The following is a 19,390-nucleotide window of genomic DNA, read 5'->3' as shown; positions in this document are numbered from 1 at the left end:
TAAGCACACAGACTCAGGCTTTAACCCCAAAGGAGTTATTTCAGTTGCCAAGCATGGTAAGCTACAAAACAGCTCTTTCATTGATGAAGGTCCACTTCAGAAAATGTGACAGGACTGCCTGTCATTGTGGTGACACCTGACTCCTGCTCACTGAGCAACCTCTGCCTCTAGCAGGAAAGCTGAGGTTCACTGTGTGCACCCCAACATTGAAAGTGGAGTATAGCAGTGAGAAATGGCTTTGATTTGTGTGTAACGCAAAATATTGGACTTATATTGAAACTTCAAATGGGCAAAGGGAAAACAAAGCTACATCTCTTTTTCTGGTAAAGCTCTACAAAGAATGCCTGCAGAATTTTGGTTTTATTTTTCAGAGTCATATATGTGTACACACATACATACCTATATGTATACATTGTATACACCCACACATTCCTTCATTTGTGGTCCTGCTTATCCATGAGGAGCTGATATTAGAGTAGAACTCTATACCTAGATGGTTTGAGGAAGGGATATTTGTAGTGTCTGCAAGAACCCACTCAGCTGGGGGAAAAGAATAATTAAATGTGGAATTTTTACTGCCACACCGAAGCTGAAATAAAAATGTTAGTGTTGTGTCTTTATTCAGACCATTTTTATAAAATTAAAGAGGTAGTCTTATATAAATCAGTACAGTACTAGAAACCTGCTCCAAAGTCTTTACAAAACAATTGTCAATTGCTTTTCTGCTTCATGGACATTTCTCTCCCTTACTATGTTTGATTAAGGTTTAACAGTTCACAGCAATGCCTTGCATTTAGACAGTGTTAAATGGAGCTCGTGGGTGCTACCATGTCAGGTCAGACAGTCTCTGAAGGAGAACCTTTGGATTTCTCATTGCCAGTGTTAGTTATAAAGCAATATTTTACCATTTGCAGCTACTCCAGGCAGTATCTTTAGGTACCTAAAGTATGCAAAGCCACGTGCAGCTTGCAGATAACCAAACCACAGCAAAGGAATTAAAACAGTCCGCAAAACAGGGGAAACAGTACCCACTCTGTTAGCAGGAACTGTATTTGCCACTTCCCAGGGTGTAATGCAGAGCTTCCAGTACAAGAATTTCTCAACAAAACCTTCACTAGCTCCATCTGTATGCCAAACTTTCTCAAAAAAGATGTCATGACCTTCCCCTTAGTCTCTTTTTCCCCCTCAAAGGGATGGACACAAGCCATTTCAATCTGCAGCACCTGGCATTTCCACTGAACTGCACACAGAAGTTAAACAACAAGGTTAACAGCTGGTGTGGACCCAGCAGCTGGAGGTGAATGTGGATCGCTGTCTTTGGAGTTTGGTACTGAGCTAGACTTTCTGTTTATTGTTGGGGAAAAGCTAAAGAAACATTGTTTTTGCAGTATTCCCTATCCCAAAGTGCTCAATAGTTGGCAGAGATCCAAGACTCAGCACAGCCAGAGGCTGGAAAGCACTTCTTAAAAACAAACAAATGAACAAGCAAGCAAACAGCAGACAAAATCAAAGAGGGAAAATGACACAGAGAAACCCCAGTTCCAAGAGCAGCAGAGGATTTCTGCAAAGGAACAGAAACCAGTTCTACCAATGCCACTTTCACTCTGATACAGCATATCTGATGGCTGGGAGATGTCTAGTACTACACACTGGAGAAAAAGACAAGGAATGTTCTCCCTCTGAGGAATAATAAAGCATAAGGCTATGCAAGCAGCATAACAGCACTACAAATCACATTTTAAAAATAAATGTATAATCATGTTTATAAAGTTCTAGCTACAGGAAAGATTCTTTAATGTTATCCTTGAATTATTAGCACAGAATTTAAAATGACAGACCCTCAAAAGAATTATGTTTTTCCACTGAAATAATAGTTTAACCAATTGTTTAAGATACTGAGAAGCATTTAAGATTTTCCCATTTTCAACCTGATACTGCTGAAATTCTTAAGCCTTCACTGAACCCCAGAAGGATCATGCTTACCTGAAACTTGGCCCTATTTGTCTTGCAGGTGCTTTTTTTCCCCTCTACATACCAACTCCGGACCATAGGCAGCCCTATACAGATACCTTCCATAGTACCCTTTTCATTTCTTAAGTTTTGAGTGAGAGTAAAGTTCCTGCTGGATCTTTCAATAAGCAGATGTTTAAAAAGTGGAACATGACAGCATTTTGAAGAAAAGCAGCAGCCTCTGTAAGTGAGTAACACAGTACCTGATCATCATTACACTTGAATTCTTTACTGGGCTTGCTGTAAAAAACAAGAGAGGCACAGCTGATATCCAACGGGAGACAGTTTTTTCAGAAAAGAAAGTACTGTGGAGATAACAGCAACCACAGACTGTCATTCAGGGTGCAATTCCAGGGGCCCCATTTTAGGAAGGGATCTGAGCTCTTAAAGGCTAGGAAGGGAGAGATGGCAGAAGGCAACACAAATTCCCCACCAGCTACTGGGAGTCCCAGCAAATGGCACAGGCCAATAGGCAACTTCCAGACAACTGAAATCAAGTGAGATGATTCTGACCCTTCTTCAAATGAAAAAACAGGATGTGACAAGAGTGCAAAATTTGGCAAGAGGATTAGATGGCTGGAGGAGATAGTGAGAGACAGATTAGAAGGAAAAGAAATCCATAAGAAAATTAAACTAATACCAAATAAAAGGCCTTTGTCCTCAGAAGAATACAACCATAAACAAATAGACCACAAAGACGTACTTTTTGGCTGACTGCTCACTGGGGCTGTAAACTGTATTTATCTACATTTAATATTGATTGGGTTTGTGCTCTAAAATCTCCCAACTATGTTGAATACGAGACACTAAAAAAGTGTAATTAAAATCCCTTTATTTCAGCCTGGGCTCACCTGAACCAGAAAGCTTTTCAGTGAAACTGCTCTGAGGGCACACATTCACCAAGCGGAGAATGTGGCCAGTCACTTACAAGACACTTCTGCACTAAATGGTGAAATTACTCTGGATGTATCTGTGAACAGAACGTAGCTCAGTCTAGCCTACCAGCTTTGTTTAGTATGTTCTCATGATCCTGGGACTTTACAAAGTCTGACCAGCTCTGAAAACTGTCTGACACAAATATCGGTAAAGAAATCTGGGTCTTTCTAAAGCTGTTTTAAGAAAAAGAACACACACCGTACCTGTCTCAATCAAGTATTTCTTATAAACTCAGATCTATTGTTATTTTAAAAGATCTTTCAAAAGCAGCTAAAAAAAATTAGAACAGCCATGCCCACAAAATTTCTGCCAAAGAAATTTTCTCTTGAATATAGGGCAAATAAAAATATAACACATACTACGTTCTAAGTCCTGACAAGAACTTTAGAAACCTCAGGGCAAAAGCAGCCATTGGGCAATATTCAAGGCTGTCAAGACAGATAAAGCAGAAGAGTCATCCTCCAGAAATGGGTGATTACTACATACAGATACCAGCAAGCAAGCTGGGGGACAAAGACACTGCTGCCACTAACTGCAGCAGGCTAGGAGAAGGCCTTTCTGCACTTAACAAATGTCAGAATTCCAAGGGCTCTCTTTATGACTACAAAAAAACCCAAAGTACAGTGGAGAGAATAAAGTAGGACATAAAATTTTATTCTGAAATGATCTCTGGCCACAACAATAAAATGTAACAAATATTCACTAGAACAGTCTTAACTCCTGTCATCAGCTGTACAATACATACAGTATCATAGAACTGGCCACTAGGATTAAAACCCACTACAACATCTTTAATGTTAAGTGGCAACAGCAGCATCTCACAGAAAATTATACATAAATATATACACAGTCCACATTCAATCATTTTTCACATGTTTTCAGTACACACAGTTGCAGCATATTACAGTCACGTGTCTAAGTCATTGCCCAATAAAAACCCAAGCTACTGCTTAGACGCAATTGTAGCAGTTGAGCTGAGTAATTACAATTTGTAGCGGAGATGTACAAGCCCCTAGAAACAATAATTCACAAATGTTATTTTTAAATGCTACCATAGTATTACACTGGGCAATATTCTAATCTTTGTTGACTGTAAAAAGAGTTTGTATTTATCGCAAATATTACTGATGGAAAAAAAAATTAACTAATGGAGAGCATTAAATAATGCACACCCTTTCCTAAAGATTCTAATATTGCCCGATGCTACTTATGTCTTTTAAGTGTTTTCAACATTCCCATGAAGTCATTTATAACTCCAAACCACCCACCAAGTTAAAAGTGGCTTAAGTGCCTTGCACCCAAATTGTAAAAATCCCTGGCCACCTTTATAAGAGCCAGGCACATATAAAAGGAATGCACTTTGGTTCATACCAAATGCCCTGGGATTAAATCACACTATAAAACTAAAGAGTTTGAGGTAAATTTTTACAAATACAGTTGATTTCTGGCTAGTGTCACTATAACAAAAATTATTTTAAAAAATCAATTTGATGTTAAAGTACAACCAATGAGGAAGGGCCATCTTTAACCCCTTAATGAGACTGTACTACGAGAACAGTGTCCTCTCCACCCCAGCAGTGTGATTGCCTTATTGTTTCTATTAAGGCCTCGATCATCTACAGGATGTTTTAAGACAGGTATAGCACTTAAAAATAATTTCATCCCTACTAAGCAGTATTCCAAGGGTTAAAGAGGCCGAGATGCATTTGTAACAAAAGGCACATTGTTAACACCAAGGGCACAATCCATCCTCTATCCTTAATCTACACATCTTGCATCACTCTCTTGTTCCAACACTTAAGTGGTAATGAACACACCAGTGGTGCAAGAAACTGAGCCAAGTGAGACTGCAACCAAAGACAACACTGTGCTGTTACTAAATCTGAAAATAGCTCAGACATCCTCAGACAATGGTAACATGTGAGACTAAGCACTGTTTCCAAGCCAACTTCTATAAGCCTAATAATCAGAGCCCTTAGATTAAAATCACATCAAAGCAAGAGGCAACATCCTTTCTCCCCACCCTCCCTCCTTTTTTACAGGTATAAATAAGCTACAATAAAATGCAGCTACATCACCTAAAAACCTTGATGCAGCTGTTGCTTTAGCATAGAGGAAGTTCCACTGTATCTGGGTTAAAAAAATAGCTCTTCACACTATATTTTGGCCTTTAAGTTTCCGGTAGCATTTATGAAGAAGGTGGATCATAAATGCATTATTGGCATTAAGAACTGGTTACATGAAAAAGAAAATTTAGTGGTTGTAGCCCATTAATGACCCATGAACATCATGAATGTTTTCATCTTAAGTTGCCAGGAAAGGCAGGAACATATATCAATGTCTGCTTAAAAAAATATCAAGGGAGATGATTCTGCTTTCGCCCTTAACATCAGCATCCCTATTTCCTGACTTTTGCAGGAAACGTTAAGGTAGAAAGGAGTGGTAAAGCCAAGTAGGTGGTGGAGGAAGCAAAGATTCCCTGTTACTGTAGAAAAACACATAGTATTGTATTCCCATAGTCATGAGAGTCAGTTAATTTTACATTAAAATTAATATAGCTCTTTTCCAGACTTAGAATTTACTGACCATAATTTACTGGATATTCATATTCTAAACTCCACTTTTCTTAGAAGTATTATTACATTTCATTTTAACATGATTTCATACATGTTTACATATTGCACTTACACATATTGTATACAGTTGTGAACATTTAACACTAAATAATTTAATTTGACTAGAGGCAGGAAATAATGTTTTTATTTTAAAAAGTAAGAAAAATGGTTGATTGACAGTCTAATTCTTACATTTATCAATCAACAAGTATCATCCTCTACTCAGAAATTATTTTGGAGCTTCTTTAGGTCTTTACTTTTTGGCAAGAAGTTCAGTGATATGTTTCCTGAGAATTCAGTCCTTTTTTTTTTCTTTAGATCCCTCCCCCAGTCTTAGATTAAATTAAAAATAAAACACACCAACAGACAAAAATTAAGCTGTACGTGTTAAATTAATGAATATGAAGGAGAACTTAACCGGAAACTTTCTTGGCCTCTCAGGGGACCATGCTTTAAGTAATTTTCATAATTTGTACAAGTAACTCAGTAAAATCTGTGCATATAAATGTTGTTTATAAGTAAAGTTACTGAGGTTTAATGTAACCCATTCTAGTATGTCTTGTTCTAACATCCATAAACCCTTCTAGATTATGCTCTACTTTGTTTAAAATTCCCTTTTTGTATGTTTTATACATCCAATGTAGACCACAGCCACTGTACTTATTAAAATACTGATCTCAGATTTCAAACTGTTCCTGTTGAAAACATGCTACAACATGTGAATACCTCTCTCATAGGTCTAGATACTATTCTTCAGTAAAGACCATCTTTTTTCCATGAATGCAGTTAAAAGAAAAAAAAAGTAAAACCAAGCATTAGCACACACGTGAACAAATCTACACATATCTCTAACTGTTATTTCAAAGTTAATTTTCACCTACAAATGCCAAAGATTAAATCAAATTCCACGCATTTAGCTCTTCTTTGATAATTCTCCCTTATTAGAAAGTATCTAGGATGGTGTCTTCCAACTGAAAAGCTTTTCACTGAGGATCTTTCCTTCTACAGTTAAGCTGTCTAAGGTGAAGTACTCCTCTACAGGAAGCAATGTAGTAACAAAGTGTTTGCCCCTACATGCAGATTTGATCTGAAGTGTAAATGTACCACAGAAGTCACAGTCGCTCAAACATTGTCAGAAGAAATAAAAGCAACCTTAAAAATCCGTGTAGTTTAACAGTCTGGAAGTTACAGTATAAAACTGACAGAATGAGCACTTCTGCCTATGTGACTTTGGGAGACCAAGCTGCACATTAGAAAAAACAGAAGAGGAGAGAAAAGAAGGGGAAAAAAAGGAAAACCTGTGTGAATGCTCAATGTTACAGACCTGAAACAAAGTTCAGAACATTTTGCTTTACCAACTAATCAGCCACTTTCAAATTTAGAGGAACAGACATACTGCCATTTTCATGTTTTCCAAGACTATCTGTTCCTCTCACTCTACCACATGGCATGCAAGGTAAGAGAGTCATTTTAGCCCCGGTGTTCTTATTTTTTGCATTATATTTAAATGACCATTTTAATCCAAGCCCATTACTTTTAAACAGAGAAAGCATTCCATAGGAGGTGACACTATCACTAGCGATACCACGACTTTCTCTGGGCTGCCACAGAAAAAATGACAATAGAACATGCTATGGCTCCACTTCAAACTACAAGTTTACAAGTGCTTAACTGTATTCTTTAAGTATTCCCCCTGGAGTCCAGTCAGTCACAGATGTGAGTGTTCACAGAATCAAGACCAAACCCATAAAATCCAAAAGGTAGTCTTCCAAATTTACCCCAGGTTAAAACTAATATGAACCATGGAAGAGAAAGGTTAATACCTTTGATACCACGCTGCAATGCATGACAGTCATGTTGTAACCAGTGGCCTGCCACTGATGTTTATTACTGTGTCACACTAGTTACAGTAAGGCTAATTGTACTGTAGAAGACAAACATTTTAAAAAATGAGTATAAAAACTTAAAGCATTGTCCCCGTGTTTTTATAAAAACAAAATCAACATTTCTTACATTTAAAATGAGTGCTGAAAGATACAAATGAATAGATTTATTGAGCAAAAAAAAATGCATATCTGAGCTAATTTTTCATACAAATAAGGCTCAGCCACATTGTATCTCTCATATTAACAGCATTGGGTTTTTCAAACTCAGCTAACGAGTTTTGGCAACACTGTTCTTTGCTGAATATTCCCATTGGCATCCGTCATCTGTGCCAAATTAGTCCTCAGTTTTGAAGCTGAGCTTGAAGTCGGAGGTAACTTGGAAATCGAAGTTATAGCACCAGTACTCTCTGTAATTCTCTTTGCCGAGGCCTTTTCCCCAGTTGGAGGTTTTGGCAAGCGTCTCCTTAGCCAGGGATGCCGCAAAGCCTGGCTGGGTGTCATACGGACAGCAGGATCCCATTCTAAGCACTGTTTTAAGAAGTCAAGGAAGAGGGGATCATCACATCCCTTTAATGCGTTACCCCATTCTCTGCTCTCCGGTGGGCCACGCAGTTTTCCCCTCCGAGAGCGTCCACCATTAAGTATTACAGAGCCATCAGGCAAGGTTGTGATGTTGCAATAGCGGGGATAACCCTTAGAGCTCACAAAGTTTTTTGCTCGCTTGGATGCATCTAAGAGTTTTGGAGAAGGCATGCCCAATAGTTCGATCATACAAGCCAGCTGGTCTCCTTCATCTTCTCCAGGTAAAAGTGGATAACCGGTCAAAAGCTCTGCTAGGATACAGCCCAAGCTCCACATATCTATGGGCATCCCATAGCGAGCACCAAGAATGACTTCAGGTGCACGATAAAACCGTGACTGAATGTAAGTGTAGACACGCTGATGCTCGTAACAACTTGAACCAAAATCAATCACTTTAATGCCACTTCTACCCTGTTGCTTCAACAGAATGTTTTCAGGTTTAAGGTCACAGTGAATGATTCTGTTTTTGTGCAAAGCATCCAAGCACTGTAAAATTGAGTGGGCAAACTTCCGAACCAAAGGTAGGCTAAAGCCCTGAAACTTGTTTTTCTTTATTAATTCATAAAGGTTCATGCTCAGCAACTCAAATGTCATGCAGATATGACTGCGGAATGTGAAGTTTTCCAACATGTGAATAACATTCATGTTGTTATCCTTATCTTGTTTCCGGAGATGTTCCAGGATCTTAATTTCTTCTGCAGCTTGGCGGTGGAAACGTTTTTCATTTCTCACCATTTTTAGTGCCACATGCTGATGCATCTTGTGATCGTAGGCCTTCACCACCTGCCCAAAGCTTCCTTTGCCTATAACTTTCAGGACTTCATACCTGTATGCAATATGATCATGGGGTACTTGTATGTAAGACCCTTGGTCATCATCATACCCGCAGTTGTTTGAACCACCGATCACACCTTGCCGCTTCTTCGCATTTGGACCCAAGAAATATATTTCAGGGTAGCTAAAAATCTCATGATGCTCAAAAGCTGTTAATTTTTGCATGTATTGCTTCATTGCCTGCTCTGGTGTGATAACAGAGGCTTTCACCTTCCCTGTTCCATCTGTAGATTTTAAAGAGCTGGAGCTCCCTTGTCGCCTGTGGGCACTCTCTGACTGTCTGTCCTGAACCACTGGCAATCCAGACTTGCCTAGCGTTGTAAGTCCATTTGGCTGCGTTGTCAGAACCGTTCTCTTGTTACTATTATCTTCAAAGAGCTGCTGAACCTGGATTTGTCCATGGCTACCAACATGTAGGTGCTCATTCATAGTGTGCTTACCGCCTCCAACCTAAAATTGAAAATAAATACATACCCAGTTAACAAGAAAGACATGAACTCCATGCTTCAACATTCACTTTGCAACCCTACATTTCTGCCTAAATCACCTCAAAACAAAGTGTCTTCTTAGAAGTCAATTGTTTACAGATAATCTAAAAAATATAGCACACATACTGCGATACTGCTGGATGCTATTAAATTTCCTGATTCTTGTTTCTCAAATGCTATTTTCATGACCAAAATGTCTGCAAAAAGGCAATCTCAAATGTGCTGCCATGAAAAGCTAACAATTGCTCCAAGGAATCTTCAAGGCAGCAGTCCTGTAACATCAAGATGCACGCTTTGAGGGACATCAGACTTTATAGAAAATAGTGGCAGTTTTACAGATGCTGGAGATGAATATATAAGGCCTGCTAGATCTTAGCCTCTAAGCCTCTCCTTGTCACCTGTTCTCAGAAATCAAGATTTTAACTTGTTTCTAAACTTGCTGTATATCAAAAGTTCCAGATATATTTTTAAGCAATAAGGAAAGTGCTGTGACATGCACAAGAAGGAAAAGAACCCACGTTTCTGAAGTTCAAGAACGTAACTTACTGCTTGCAACTGAGACAGTCATGATTCAGCAAAACATTCCAATCAATGAAGAGTAAGTATCTCCTTTAGCACTTTCCCAAACCAGTCTAACTTTTAACTAAAATGAGATTTGAGGCCTCATGCAGACTTGAGTAGGAAGAAAATATCTGCCTTGAGGAACATAGAAGTACTTTATTTTAAAGGAATGGGGAAAAAAGCATTAATTGATTTTAGAAATTACATTTGTTCTTGACAGTGCTTGGAATGGGAATAAGCAGCAGCATTCAGCTTTTTCAAGCAAACAAAAAGCAAAATACTAGGGTGTGAAAACAACTATTGCTCCAAACCTGATATTTTTAAAAATAAACAAGAAATTTATAAGCATACCTGCCACTAAAAGAGCTGTCCTTAAAATTCCTCATTTGCTCTAAAGTAGAGGGTAATTAGTTTGTCTTCTGCCTGGTCTTACACAAATGTGGGAAGAATTCCCCTGCTGTCTCTCCAGCTGATTCACCAGTCTTAATATTTATGTCAAATTACTAATGAAAAGTTCACTGATACTGTCAGACAGATGATCAAGCCAGGGTTGAGAGCACTTTTCATCTGAACTGTATTTTTTCTAGGCAGCTAAGGATAACACATTCCCTGTTCACGTAAGGTTGCTGAAATGAAATCAGAAAATGACAGTTGTGTGCTGTGATATGAGGCAATGAAATCTGTGCTGCAACAGCAGAAGTGCGTCCTAATGAGAAAACCCAGACATGCCAGGCAGACTCAAGCATACTTTGTGCTTCTGTCAAGGCATCAGTCTGATACAGCAGAAGCATGTTTTTGTAAATTCAGTAACTTGTTCCCAAAGACTTGCCAGCTGGACACCAGCTTCACCTTTGGACAGTATTTTGAAATTTGCAGCTCTGAAACTCTCATAATGTAAGAACAAGGGCTCTTGGGGACTGCTTCTGCCAAGTTCAGTGCTCTTCTGATTCCATTTTGACTCATGTTGAATAACTGGTTCATTTTTTGACTCATGCTGAATAACTGGTTCATTCATCATTGCAGTTTGACTGTGCATGTTTGCAGACAAATTTAGGCTCACACTATCCAATTTGATCAATCTCATAGAAAGCATTACCACACAATCACAATTCAGAGCAAAGATGTTTGTAATATTTTAGCACAGTGAAGATATATGGGAAATTAACAAAAACTCCCTTCCTAGTCTTATGTCTCAAAAGCACCAGAAATTAAACCATTAAGAGGACTTAAAGAGTTTATCATGCCTACAGGCAACTCCTTCAGGTCAAGTCTGAGGCATGCTGCAGTAGCAGTTTCCTGAAGGTTGCCCTGATCCTCTATATAAACAGCAGTTACTGCAAAGAAAAAAAAATTGGCCCCGAGAGCTGCTAAATTACCCATTTCAGAAGAACCAGATCTAGTTAAGTAAGATGTGTCACACACCCAGCACTGCAGAACTGTTCAAGAAAGGCATAATGAAGCAGCAGAGTAAACATACAATTCCAAAGACTCATGCTAGGAAATTCCAGGTACAAAAATTTCTTCTCCAACACTAGTTCAACAACAAAGCAGAACATATCTAGACAAACTGGGAGTAGACAATACCAATGTAGACAATGAGGAAGAAAGAGTATCTCTGAGAAAACCGTCTTTAAGATTTTTTTTAACCCAAGTACTCATTGCCACAGCTCACATCATGAATTTTTTCCCTGAGTCACCTGTGTTCACACTCCCTAAGCACTGCTTGCTTCAATAGAAGTAGTGAGAAGTTCTTCAGGGCTTGGAAAAAACCCCATGTATTTATTCCCTCTCAGCAGGGACTAAAAAGTTCTTTTTTCTGAAAGTGTGTTTGTGAACACATTCTAAAGTGTAAACCATGTAGGTCTGCTTCCTGCATCTTCAGGCATATTTATGGTTTCTCTTGCTGCTGATAGGTTGGAGCTTTTTTTTCCAAGCACCAGAATGAAATCAGCAGCATTATTCCAACTTCAACCCAAAGTGACTGGTTTTGCCAGTTTCAGTCAGCTGCTGCTTGGGAATGCAAATGCAGGTGCAGACAGCAGCACAGGTTTTCTTTGTGGAACAAAAACCACCACATTATCACAGGCTCTATTCCAAAAGCTGTGCAGGAGAAGAGAGCCCACTCTTCTTTCAAAAAAGCGTGACAGGAGTTTTAGAGCTATCAGTCACAACACAACCACAAAGTCAGTATGAAAAGTGGACCTTCCTCATCTCAGAGTACTGCCTGCACAAGTATCACCACGTCATCCTCTAATTCCAGCCTGGATGAGGGCTGGATTCACATCAGTCCTTTGCTCTGCCTATCTACTTCTGGCAACTGGGTGTCTGAGATTGCTGTCAAGTTCAGGCTTGCACTGCTCACGAGCTCCACAGGCTTCACTAGCAACACCATAAGTTCCTGAACCAAAACTTATGAGCTTGGGAAGCTACAGAAGACTACAACCCTCTTAGTCCAGTACCAAACTGTTCTACACGGAAGATCTATCAGCTTATCAAGTGAAATCGCGAGCCTGAGAGGTCTATAACACATCTGCATTTTGCTTCTGCAGACGGACCTGTAAATTCCAGAACCAACAACCTACGCAACCAATCACCTGCATGCACTTATGAAGCTCACTTATTATATATTGTATTATCTGCGCTCAAACCCACCCACACCTTCTTAAGATTTACATATTTTTGTAGCACACATAATAAAAAACTTATTGTTGTAAGTCTGTGAAATATATTGAAATAACAGGTGACTTTGAACCCATCTTCCTGAATCTTCTGGCATCATCAATTACGTAAAAGTGAATGTTAAAATGCGTCATTTCTTTCCTCTCTCAGTAGCTTCTCTTAACTTCAAAATCCTCATTAAGATTTTACTTTTACTTTGGTATGTTTACTTTATGGAAGTTGATGACTGTGCCAAAAACGTTCACCTAATCTTTGAAGTAGATACGCCAAGCAAAACAAAACAAAACGACACCCTAAACTACAATAAATAAATAAATAAAAAAGCAACAAAACTTTAATTTGGGGGTGGTATTATTTGGGTTTCTTTTATTTTGCCTTCACAAATGGATTTAGGAACAATAACTTACTATACTTAGGCTACAGACCTGTAACAACACAGAAGTAGCATAAACATGAGTCCATCCAGCTAACAAGGAGGCAAACCTACTCACAGTTCCTTTGCAGTAACACTAACCCAACGCATTGGTCTGTTTCAAGACCTTTCTACAAGACTACGATTATAGGATTGACCCCCACAGGCGCATACACCTCTTCTCAACTTAATCTTCCAAAAGCATCAAGATATTATGTAATCGTATCATATTTTATCTTTGTAACAGTCACTTCATGTGATTATTAGCACCCCATAAAACTATCCAAGACAGACACATGATTCAGCTATATATGATCATTTTATTTTGAGCGAAACCACGGAAAAAAGATTGTGCTGTCAATCAGAATCTAAAAAGGTTTATAAAATGAATCTTAATAATAAAGCAATCATGATGGCCTGATGAAATACTGCCCAGGAATAAGATGTCATTATCTGCTATTACTTTGCATAGATGAGGACAAAGGGAGAAACAGTGCTCTAAAGTAGTAGCTTAATAAAGAAGAATTGTTACACTATATATCACTTTCTTTACAGCATTTTTGGGCGTGCCAGTTTCAGCCCTACTGAGTCTAACACACTAGAGGTGTATGGTATCAGGTGTAGCATGCTTCACTGCCTATTTTGTTGACTACAAAACAAAAGCCTGAGCAAATGCACAAATGGCCTTCTTTTCCCTTGATTAACTAATTCTGCAGCATTCCCCTGTTCAGAACTAAAAATACTTGCTAATTAGTACAATGATAATAATGCTGGATTATCCCTAATGGTTTTATTGTGAGTATGGGTTTTATACACCAAAAAAGACTAAGTCCTTGTTGAGCCTGTGGCCCAACAAGAGCGGCAGAAAGAACACGCCATTTGGATTTTTGCTGTTGCTGTATCTGGTCCATACAAGCTTATTTTTTGAAAAGTTAACTTTAACATTTTATAGCAAATATTTTCACAGACTGAACTATGCTTCAAGAGTGATACTGACTCTTAAATTTTTTCATCCTGTTAGGGGTGAAGTGAGTTTGAATACTTCTGGGACACCCTGCATTTATTACACATGATGAAACCCAAAAGGACTGTCAATGCACACTAAATTTGGATAAGCTGAACTATACACACATGAGCAATGTGCCCAAAAGTACTGCAGTCCCCACAGCACCACAGTCACCATCTGCTGGAACCCAAATTTCACAGCCCACCCCCATGGCCCTTGAAAGTTAAGATAGCTTCATATTCCCCCTAGATACAAATTTTATCTAGAGAAAGACACGTCCAAAGAAAACTAGATATAGTGAAATCGAGGTCATGACTGCATAGTTATTTCCACTCAAATGTAACAGCATTTCTGTGGCAATTTAGTATGTGACAACACCACAATAGGAAGGTATTTGCTCTGGTTTCACCTGCTTTAAAGCAGATGATCACAGTAAAAACTGTCAACATGTGACTAACCAGATCTTCATATTAACAGAGTCCAGGAATCTCTGTTCCATTGTAACTTAAGTCAATTAAAAAACTAAATTTTAAAAAATCAGGATTAAGACTGAATGACTGAAGCAAAAGTATATGAAAAAGCATTCAACCCTGGTGGCAACAAAAATAGGCTTGCTGAACTGAAATCTTAGAAAGGGCTTGAAGGAGGGAGGACACTGAATCATACATTGTAAATGGGTTGTTTTTACAGTAGTAGACAGGAGGATAAAAACATTAATACTGCTATACTGCAGAAGAAACAGGAACAGTGCAGAATGCAGGGATAGATGCCAAGTAAGAAACAACAGAGATGGCAGTAGACAGAGATGAGTCTAGGAGAGGGACTCACAGACAGGTTGGGATTTACACAAGCAGAGCAGCAGGCAAGCAAGATAATCTCTACTGCAGCATGTCAAGTGCATGTAAGAACGTCATAATGAAACAGGAGAGAGTGAATGGAAGAAAGGTTCCAATCATCACAGGAAGAACCTAAGGCTTCAAAAGAGAAAGCAATGACTTTGGAGAGGAAAATGAATAGGACAAGGGGCTGCAAATAGGTTCATGTGTTCCACCACAAGGCAAAAAGGAAAGCCAGGGATGGAAGCAGACACAAATAGGCCTAGGATGAAGCCACATTAAAACAAAAAAAATAAACAAAACCTTTCCCTGGTACAACACACAACCCTGCCTGCTTAGCAACAAAGACTGCTGTGCTTGCTAAGACTGTCAGCAAAACCTCTGTCCTGTTTTATGAAGCTTGTGTAAAACATCTTCCTCCATTCCACCCCTGCTATTTATAATCTACCAAAGAGTGAAATTTCACTTCAAAGTAGGAGACCACAGTTTCACCAGAGGCTGGATCACACAAGCAAGGAATATGACAGGTACTGGATTACCTCTGTGAATTAAAAGAAAAACCCTTTAGCTTAAACAAAATGTAACTTCAATCTCAGTTTCTCTCACAACTAGTATACGTACCATGCACGCTTCTATCCAAGCACCAGCAGTTCACCCACTTAAGCACACTCCACCGTCTCAAAGTTTGAAACACAGACAGAAATACTCTATTTTCAACTATTACAGAAGTCACATAGATACAACAGAGATGAAAACAGGATAAGTGAATGAACACAAAGAAGGAAAATAATTTAAGAAAACTGAAAGGATCCATTTCAAATAGGTCTGATTGGAGGAAGTGGCGGAACGCAAAACCAATGGTTTTAATCTGTCAGTGTCAGCTGAGGTCAGTAGACCTAAGTCTACAGTAAGATCACAGAACAGATACTGCCTTTTTTTTTTTTCAGGTCAAAATCCAGCATTCTGATGTCATATCTGATCCTTACCACAAAAAGTTATGCTAGCAAACCACTAAACAACCACCTACAAAATCCAGCAAGGCAGTCTGAGGTATATCTGTAACAGCACCCAAGGCTAAAAAAAACTGTAGAGTAGGCTCTTTATCACAAAGGAAAGGCAGAGTTTGGAACAGTCAGAATCTAGAGGGACATGATCTATAGCCATATAATGATTGATCATCCCTGCATGCTTCTATAAGTACACATCCATATATGCTACATATAAACATGTGCCTACATGCACAATCATACAAAAACACTTGAGACACAGAAACGTAACACTTGAACACCCCTTGAATGCTTTTATACAGACTTTATCTTTACATATATATCTATATATGCACAGACACTACATATAATGCACATAAACAAAAATCTTGGTATAAAAATACCAAAATTCTGTATTTCTGAAATTCGTAAGTCACAGAAAAATAGCCGGACCACCATGTTTTCACAAATCCTAAATTAAGTCTGGGCTCTGTTACATGTGAGTCCCTGATACTTGTGGGTCCTACTGCAAATGCACTTGCATAACTGCTGCCCAGGCTGTTTGTACTATGTTCCTTCTTTTATGATTCAATTAAAAAACCTCTAAGCTATTGCCTCAACTCTAAAATCAAGCAACATTTAACTGGTGTACAAATATGAAAAAACTGGCCTTTTATACTAACAAACAATTCAGACATACACCCTAGCTCGATAAATTTACAATGAAGTTGATCTCAAGTATGCAGCTCCACCTTGGATTTGCAGACTAGTCTTCATTCTTTTTGCAAATATCCTACATACACTGATTTTTTTTTAATTTAAGCCAATTCTTTCTATAAATGGATTTGAATAAGATGTTTTACCCCTGAAGCTACATGGAAAGTCACTGAAACATTAATATATAAATGCACAGTTTCACCTTCCACTAGCCCATAATCACATTACTATTTAAAGCTCTGCCATATGTTTATAAAGATAGTATGTGAGCATCCATGAACTCATTAATTCTATGAAAAGTATGCCATCAATGCCTTTCAGGGTCAGCATGAAATCTTTTAGAATTTAAAAGGAAATGTATGCAATAAAAATTTCAGATATTTAGTGTTAACATGACAGCGTAGAGACCCCTCTCTCTACTCTGTCATGCCTTCAGGACAGCGATACCTTCTCTTATCCATATATAGTGGCATACTTGGGAAGTTTCATTCCTAGTAGATTAACTAGGACTGGGAGATAACGTGAGATATCACAGAACCGGAAAATAACATCCTTTTCATGCCATCAGTGGTTATTTCTTTATAGGTAAACTACTGCAGCAATAAAGGCATATTCATCCAATCATTGTTCCTGAGCAGAGCAATAGCTATTTCTAGGGAAGACTGCAATCGGCCTGAGCTAATCAGATATGTAAATGGAAGAGCAGCCTTCATTTTTCACTACAGTTCATACGACACTTTAATCACAGTGACTAACCTCATCTCAAAAAATGCATTTACCAGAACATCTCCTCTATGCGTGTGTGAAAGATCGAATTTGTCACTTAGAATGAGACACAAAACCAGACTGAAGGGGAGTGCTGGGGAGGGAGAAGGCAGTGTGTGCAGTTCCAGGGTCCCAGCCTCACAACAAGCATGCACATTTCATCGGTGCCCGCAGAAATCCACCGCACCTCTGTTCCAGCACCGTGAGCCTCGGGAGCCCACGCGCGCTCTGTCCCGCCGCTGGGGACACCCCGGGGCCCGACGCCCCTTCCCCGCATCCCGTCCACCCTCCCCGTACCCGGGCTCACCGTGTGGGAAGCGTTGCTGGCCCTGAGCGGCGGCAGTGCGAGGGGCGACGGTGGGCCGGTCCCAGCTCCTGCCCGGGAGACCCCGGCTCCGGTGCCCGGGGAAGACGGCAGCGGGCGGCCGCTGTCCCCTGCCCTGCCTGCGGAGAGCAGAGGGATGAGCGCGGCGGGCAGCGGCGGCCCCTCGGGCAGCGAGGCCGTCGGGGCGGCGGCGGCCCCAGCGCTCGGCCGGCACCGCCGCCCGTCTCGCTTCGGGCAGAAGCCATTAAAAGCTAATCACCGCCGCGGCGCGCACACGCACCGATCCGGCTAATAGCGCGGGCGGGCCGCGCTCGCCCGGCTAAACCCTTCATCCGAGATTAACCCGCCACCGGCAGGCGCCTAACCGGGAGAACGAGCCGGCTCTGCTCCGCGCACGCCTCGGGGCTGGACGGCTGCCCGCGCCCCCCGCCTCCCCCCGAGCCGTCTGGCCCGGCGAAATCCCGGCGCCGCCGAGGACCCGCCAGGAGTTCACAAGTCTGCCGCGGGAAGCGGCGGTGAGCACCGCTGCCCCTTGTCAAACGCGGCCGCTCCGGCACTCGCGGCGATCCCCGGTTCTCCTCGGGTCGTTTCCCCACGCGATTTCTCTCGGCCCCCCTCACCCCGCCCCGCTCCCCCGAGGCGAACTCGCCGCCCCGCACAACAGCGGCTCGCCGGAACCCGGCGCGCGGGCCCCGACGGCCCCCCGGGCTCGGCCGCCGCGGGGGGAGGGCGGATCATTGTTCCACACGCACGGCACCTCTGCGGCTGCAGCCGCGGGGCGCCCGAGCCCCCCCCGCCTCCGTGCCCCTCCGCCGGGCCTCCGCAGCCCGGCCCAGCGGTGGCGATCGCGGCGGCCCTCGCTCGCTCTCCTTACCGGCTGGGTAGGCAGCACCAGCGGCGGCGCTAGCTGAGGGTTTTCTGGTTAACATGGCCGCTGGAGAGGAGGGAGAGGAAAAGGCATGTCAGGGTGGCTCTCCTCCGCTGCTCCTCGGCCTCTCCGGGCGGCGTCTGCCTCTCTTCTCCGATCAGCTACACCCAGACCCAGACACGTCCTGCGCTGCATCCCCCTGGCCCCGGGCCGGCCGGACAGAGCCTCCAACGGCCCGCCGTCGCCTCCCGCCGCAGCCGCAGCAGCAGCAGCAGCCGCCGCGCCGCCGCCGCAGCCCCCGGCCCAAGCTCATCACCTCCCCCGCCCCCGCCCCGGTCGCCCCGGTCCCCTCGCACGGAGGAGGGGGCAGCAGCAGGCGGCCGGACAGGACCCTCCTCCTCGCGCGGCGGAGCGGGGACAAACAGCGCACAGGCTCGGCAGTCCCCGCCCCGTCGGCCGCGTGCCCTCCTTCCGTCCCTCCCCGCCGCTCCCTCCTGTTCCCTACCGCTCCGCTGCCGCGGAGGCGGCGCGGCCTGCGATTCCCTCCGGGCTCCGCACGTCCATCCACCCACCCGCCCGCCCGCCCGCACAACGGCCGCTCCGCGCGGGGCCAGGGCGCGCCCGGCCGTTGGGCAGCGCGGCGGCACAGCCATGTTGGCCCTGGGCAGGGCAGGGCAGGCGCGGGGACGGGGACGGGGACGGGGACGGGGACGGGGACGGGGACAGGCTCCGGCCGGCCCCCGGCCTGGCAGCGCTCTGGGGAGGGGGCGATGCCCGCGGGGAAATCGGCGTCTGTGGGAATCGTGTGTGGGACACAGGAGCCGTGGGATCGCCGGCTCGGTAGGCGGCGGGGACCACTCTGTCAGGCCGGAAAGACAAAGGTG

General features: G+C 42.3%; 1 protein-coding gene across 2 annotated transcripts; it reads right to left on the bottom strand.

Moving 5' to 3' along the window:
- Positions 1-3,579: 3,579 nt before the first annotated feature.
- Positions 3,580-19,141, bottom strand: DYRK2 (dual specificity tyrosine phosphorylation regulated kinase 2). Of its 2 annotated transcripts, XM_085044597.1 has the most exons (4): positions 19,012-19,141; positions 18,513-18,572; positions 17,621-17,757; positions 3,580-9,313 (listed from the first exon to the last, which is right to left on the bottom strand). In XM_085044597.1, the coding sequence occupies exons 2-4, from the start codon at positions 18,565-18,567 to the stop codon at positions 7,712-7,714; spliced, it is 1,794 nt and encodes a 597-aa protein (XP_084900723.1). In that variant the 5' UTR covers positions 18,568-18,572; positions 19,012-19,141; the 3' UTR covers positions 3,580-7,711. The 2 variants fall into 2 exon arrangements, with proteins under 2 accessions (XP_084900723.1, XP_084900724.1); XM_085044598.1 differs by lacking the exons at positions 17,621-17,757; positions 19,012-19,141 and having other exon boundaries at positions 18,513-18,845.
- Between the last annotated feature and the right edge of the window lie 249 nt (positions 19,142-19,390).

Source organism: Lichenostomus cassidix, chromosome 1Aa (genome assembly GCF_008360975.1).
Source record: "Lichenostomus cassidix isolate B80296 chromosome 1Aa, HeHo_3.0, whole genome shotgun sequence".
In the NCBI taxonomy this organism is placed as follows: Eukaryota; Metazoa; Chordata; class Aves; order Passeriformes; family Meliphagidae; genus Lichenostomus; species Lichenostomus cassidix.
This window is presented reverse-complemented; position numbering and strand designations above follow the sequence as displayed.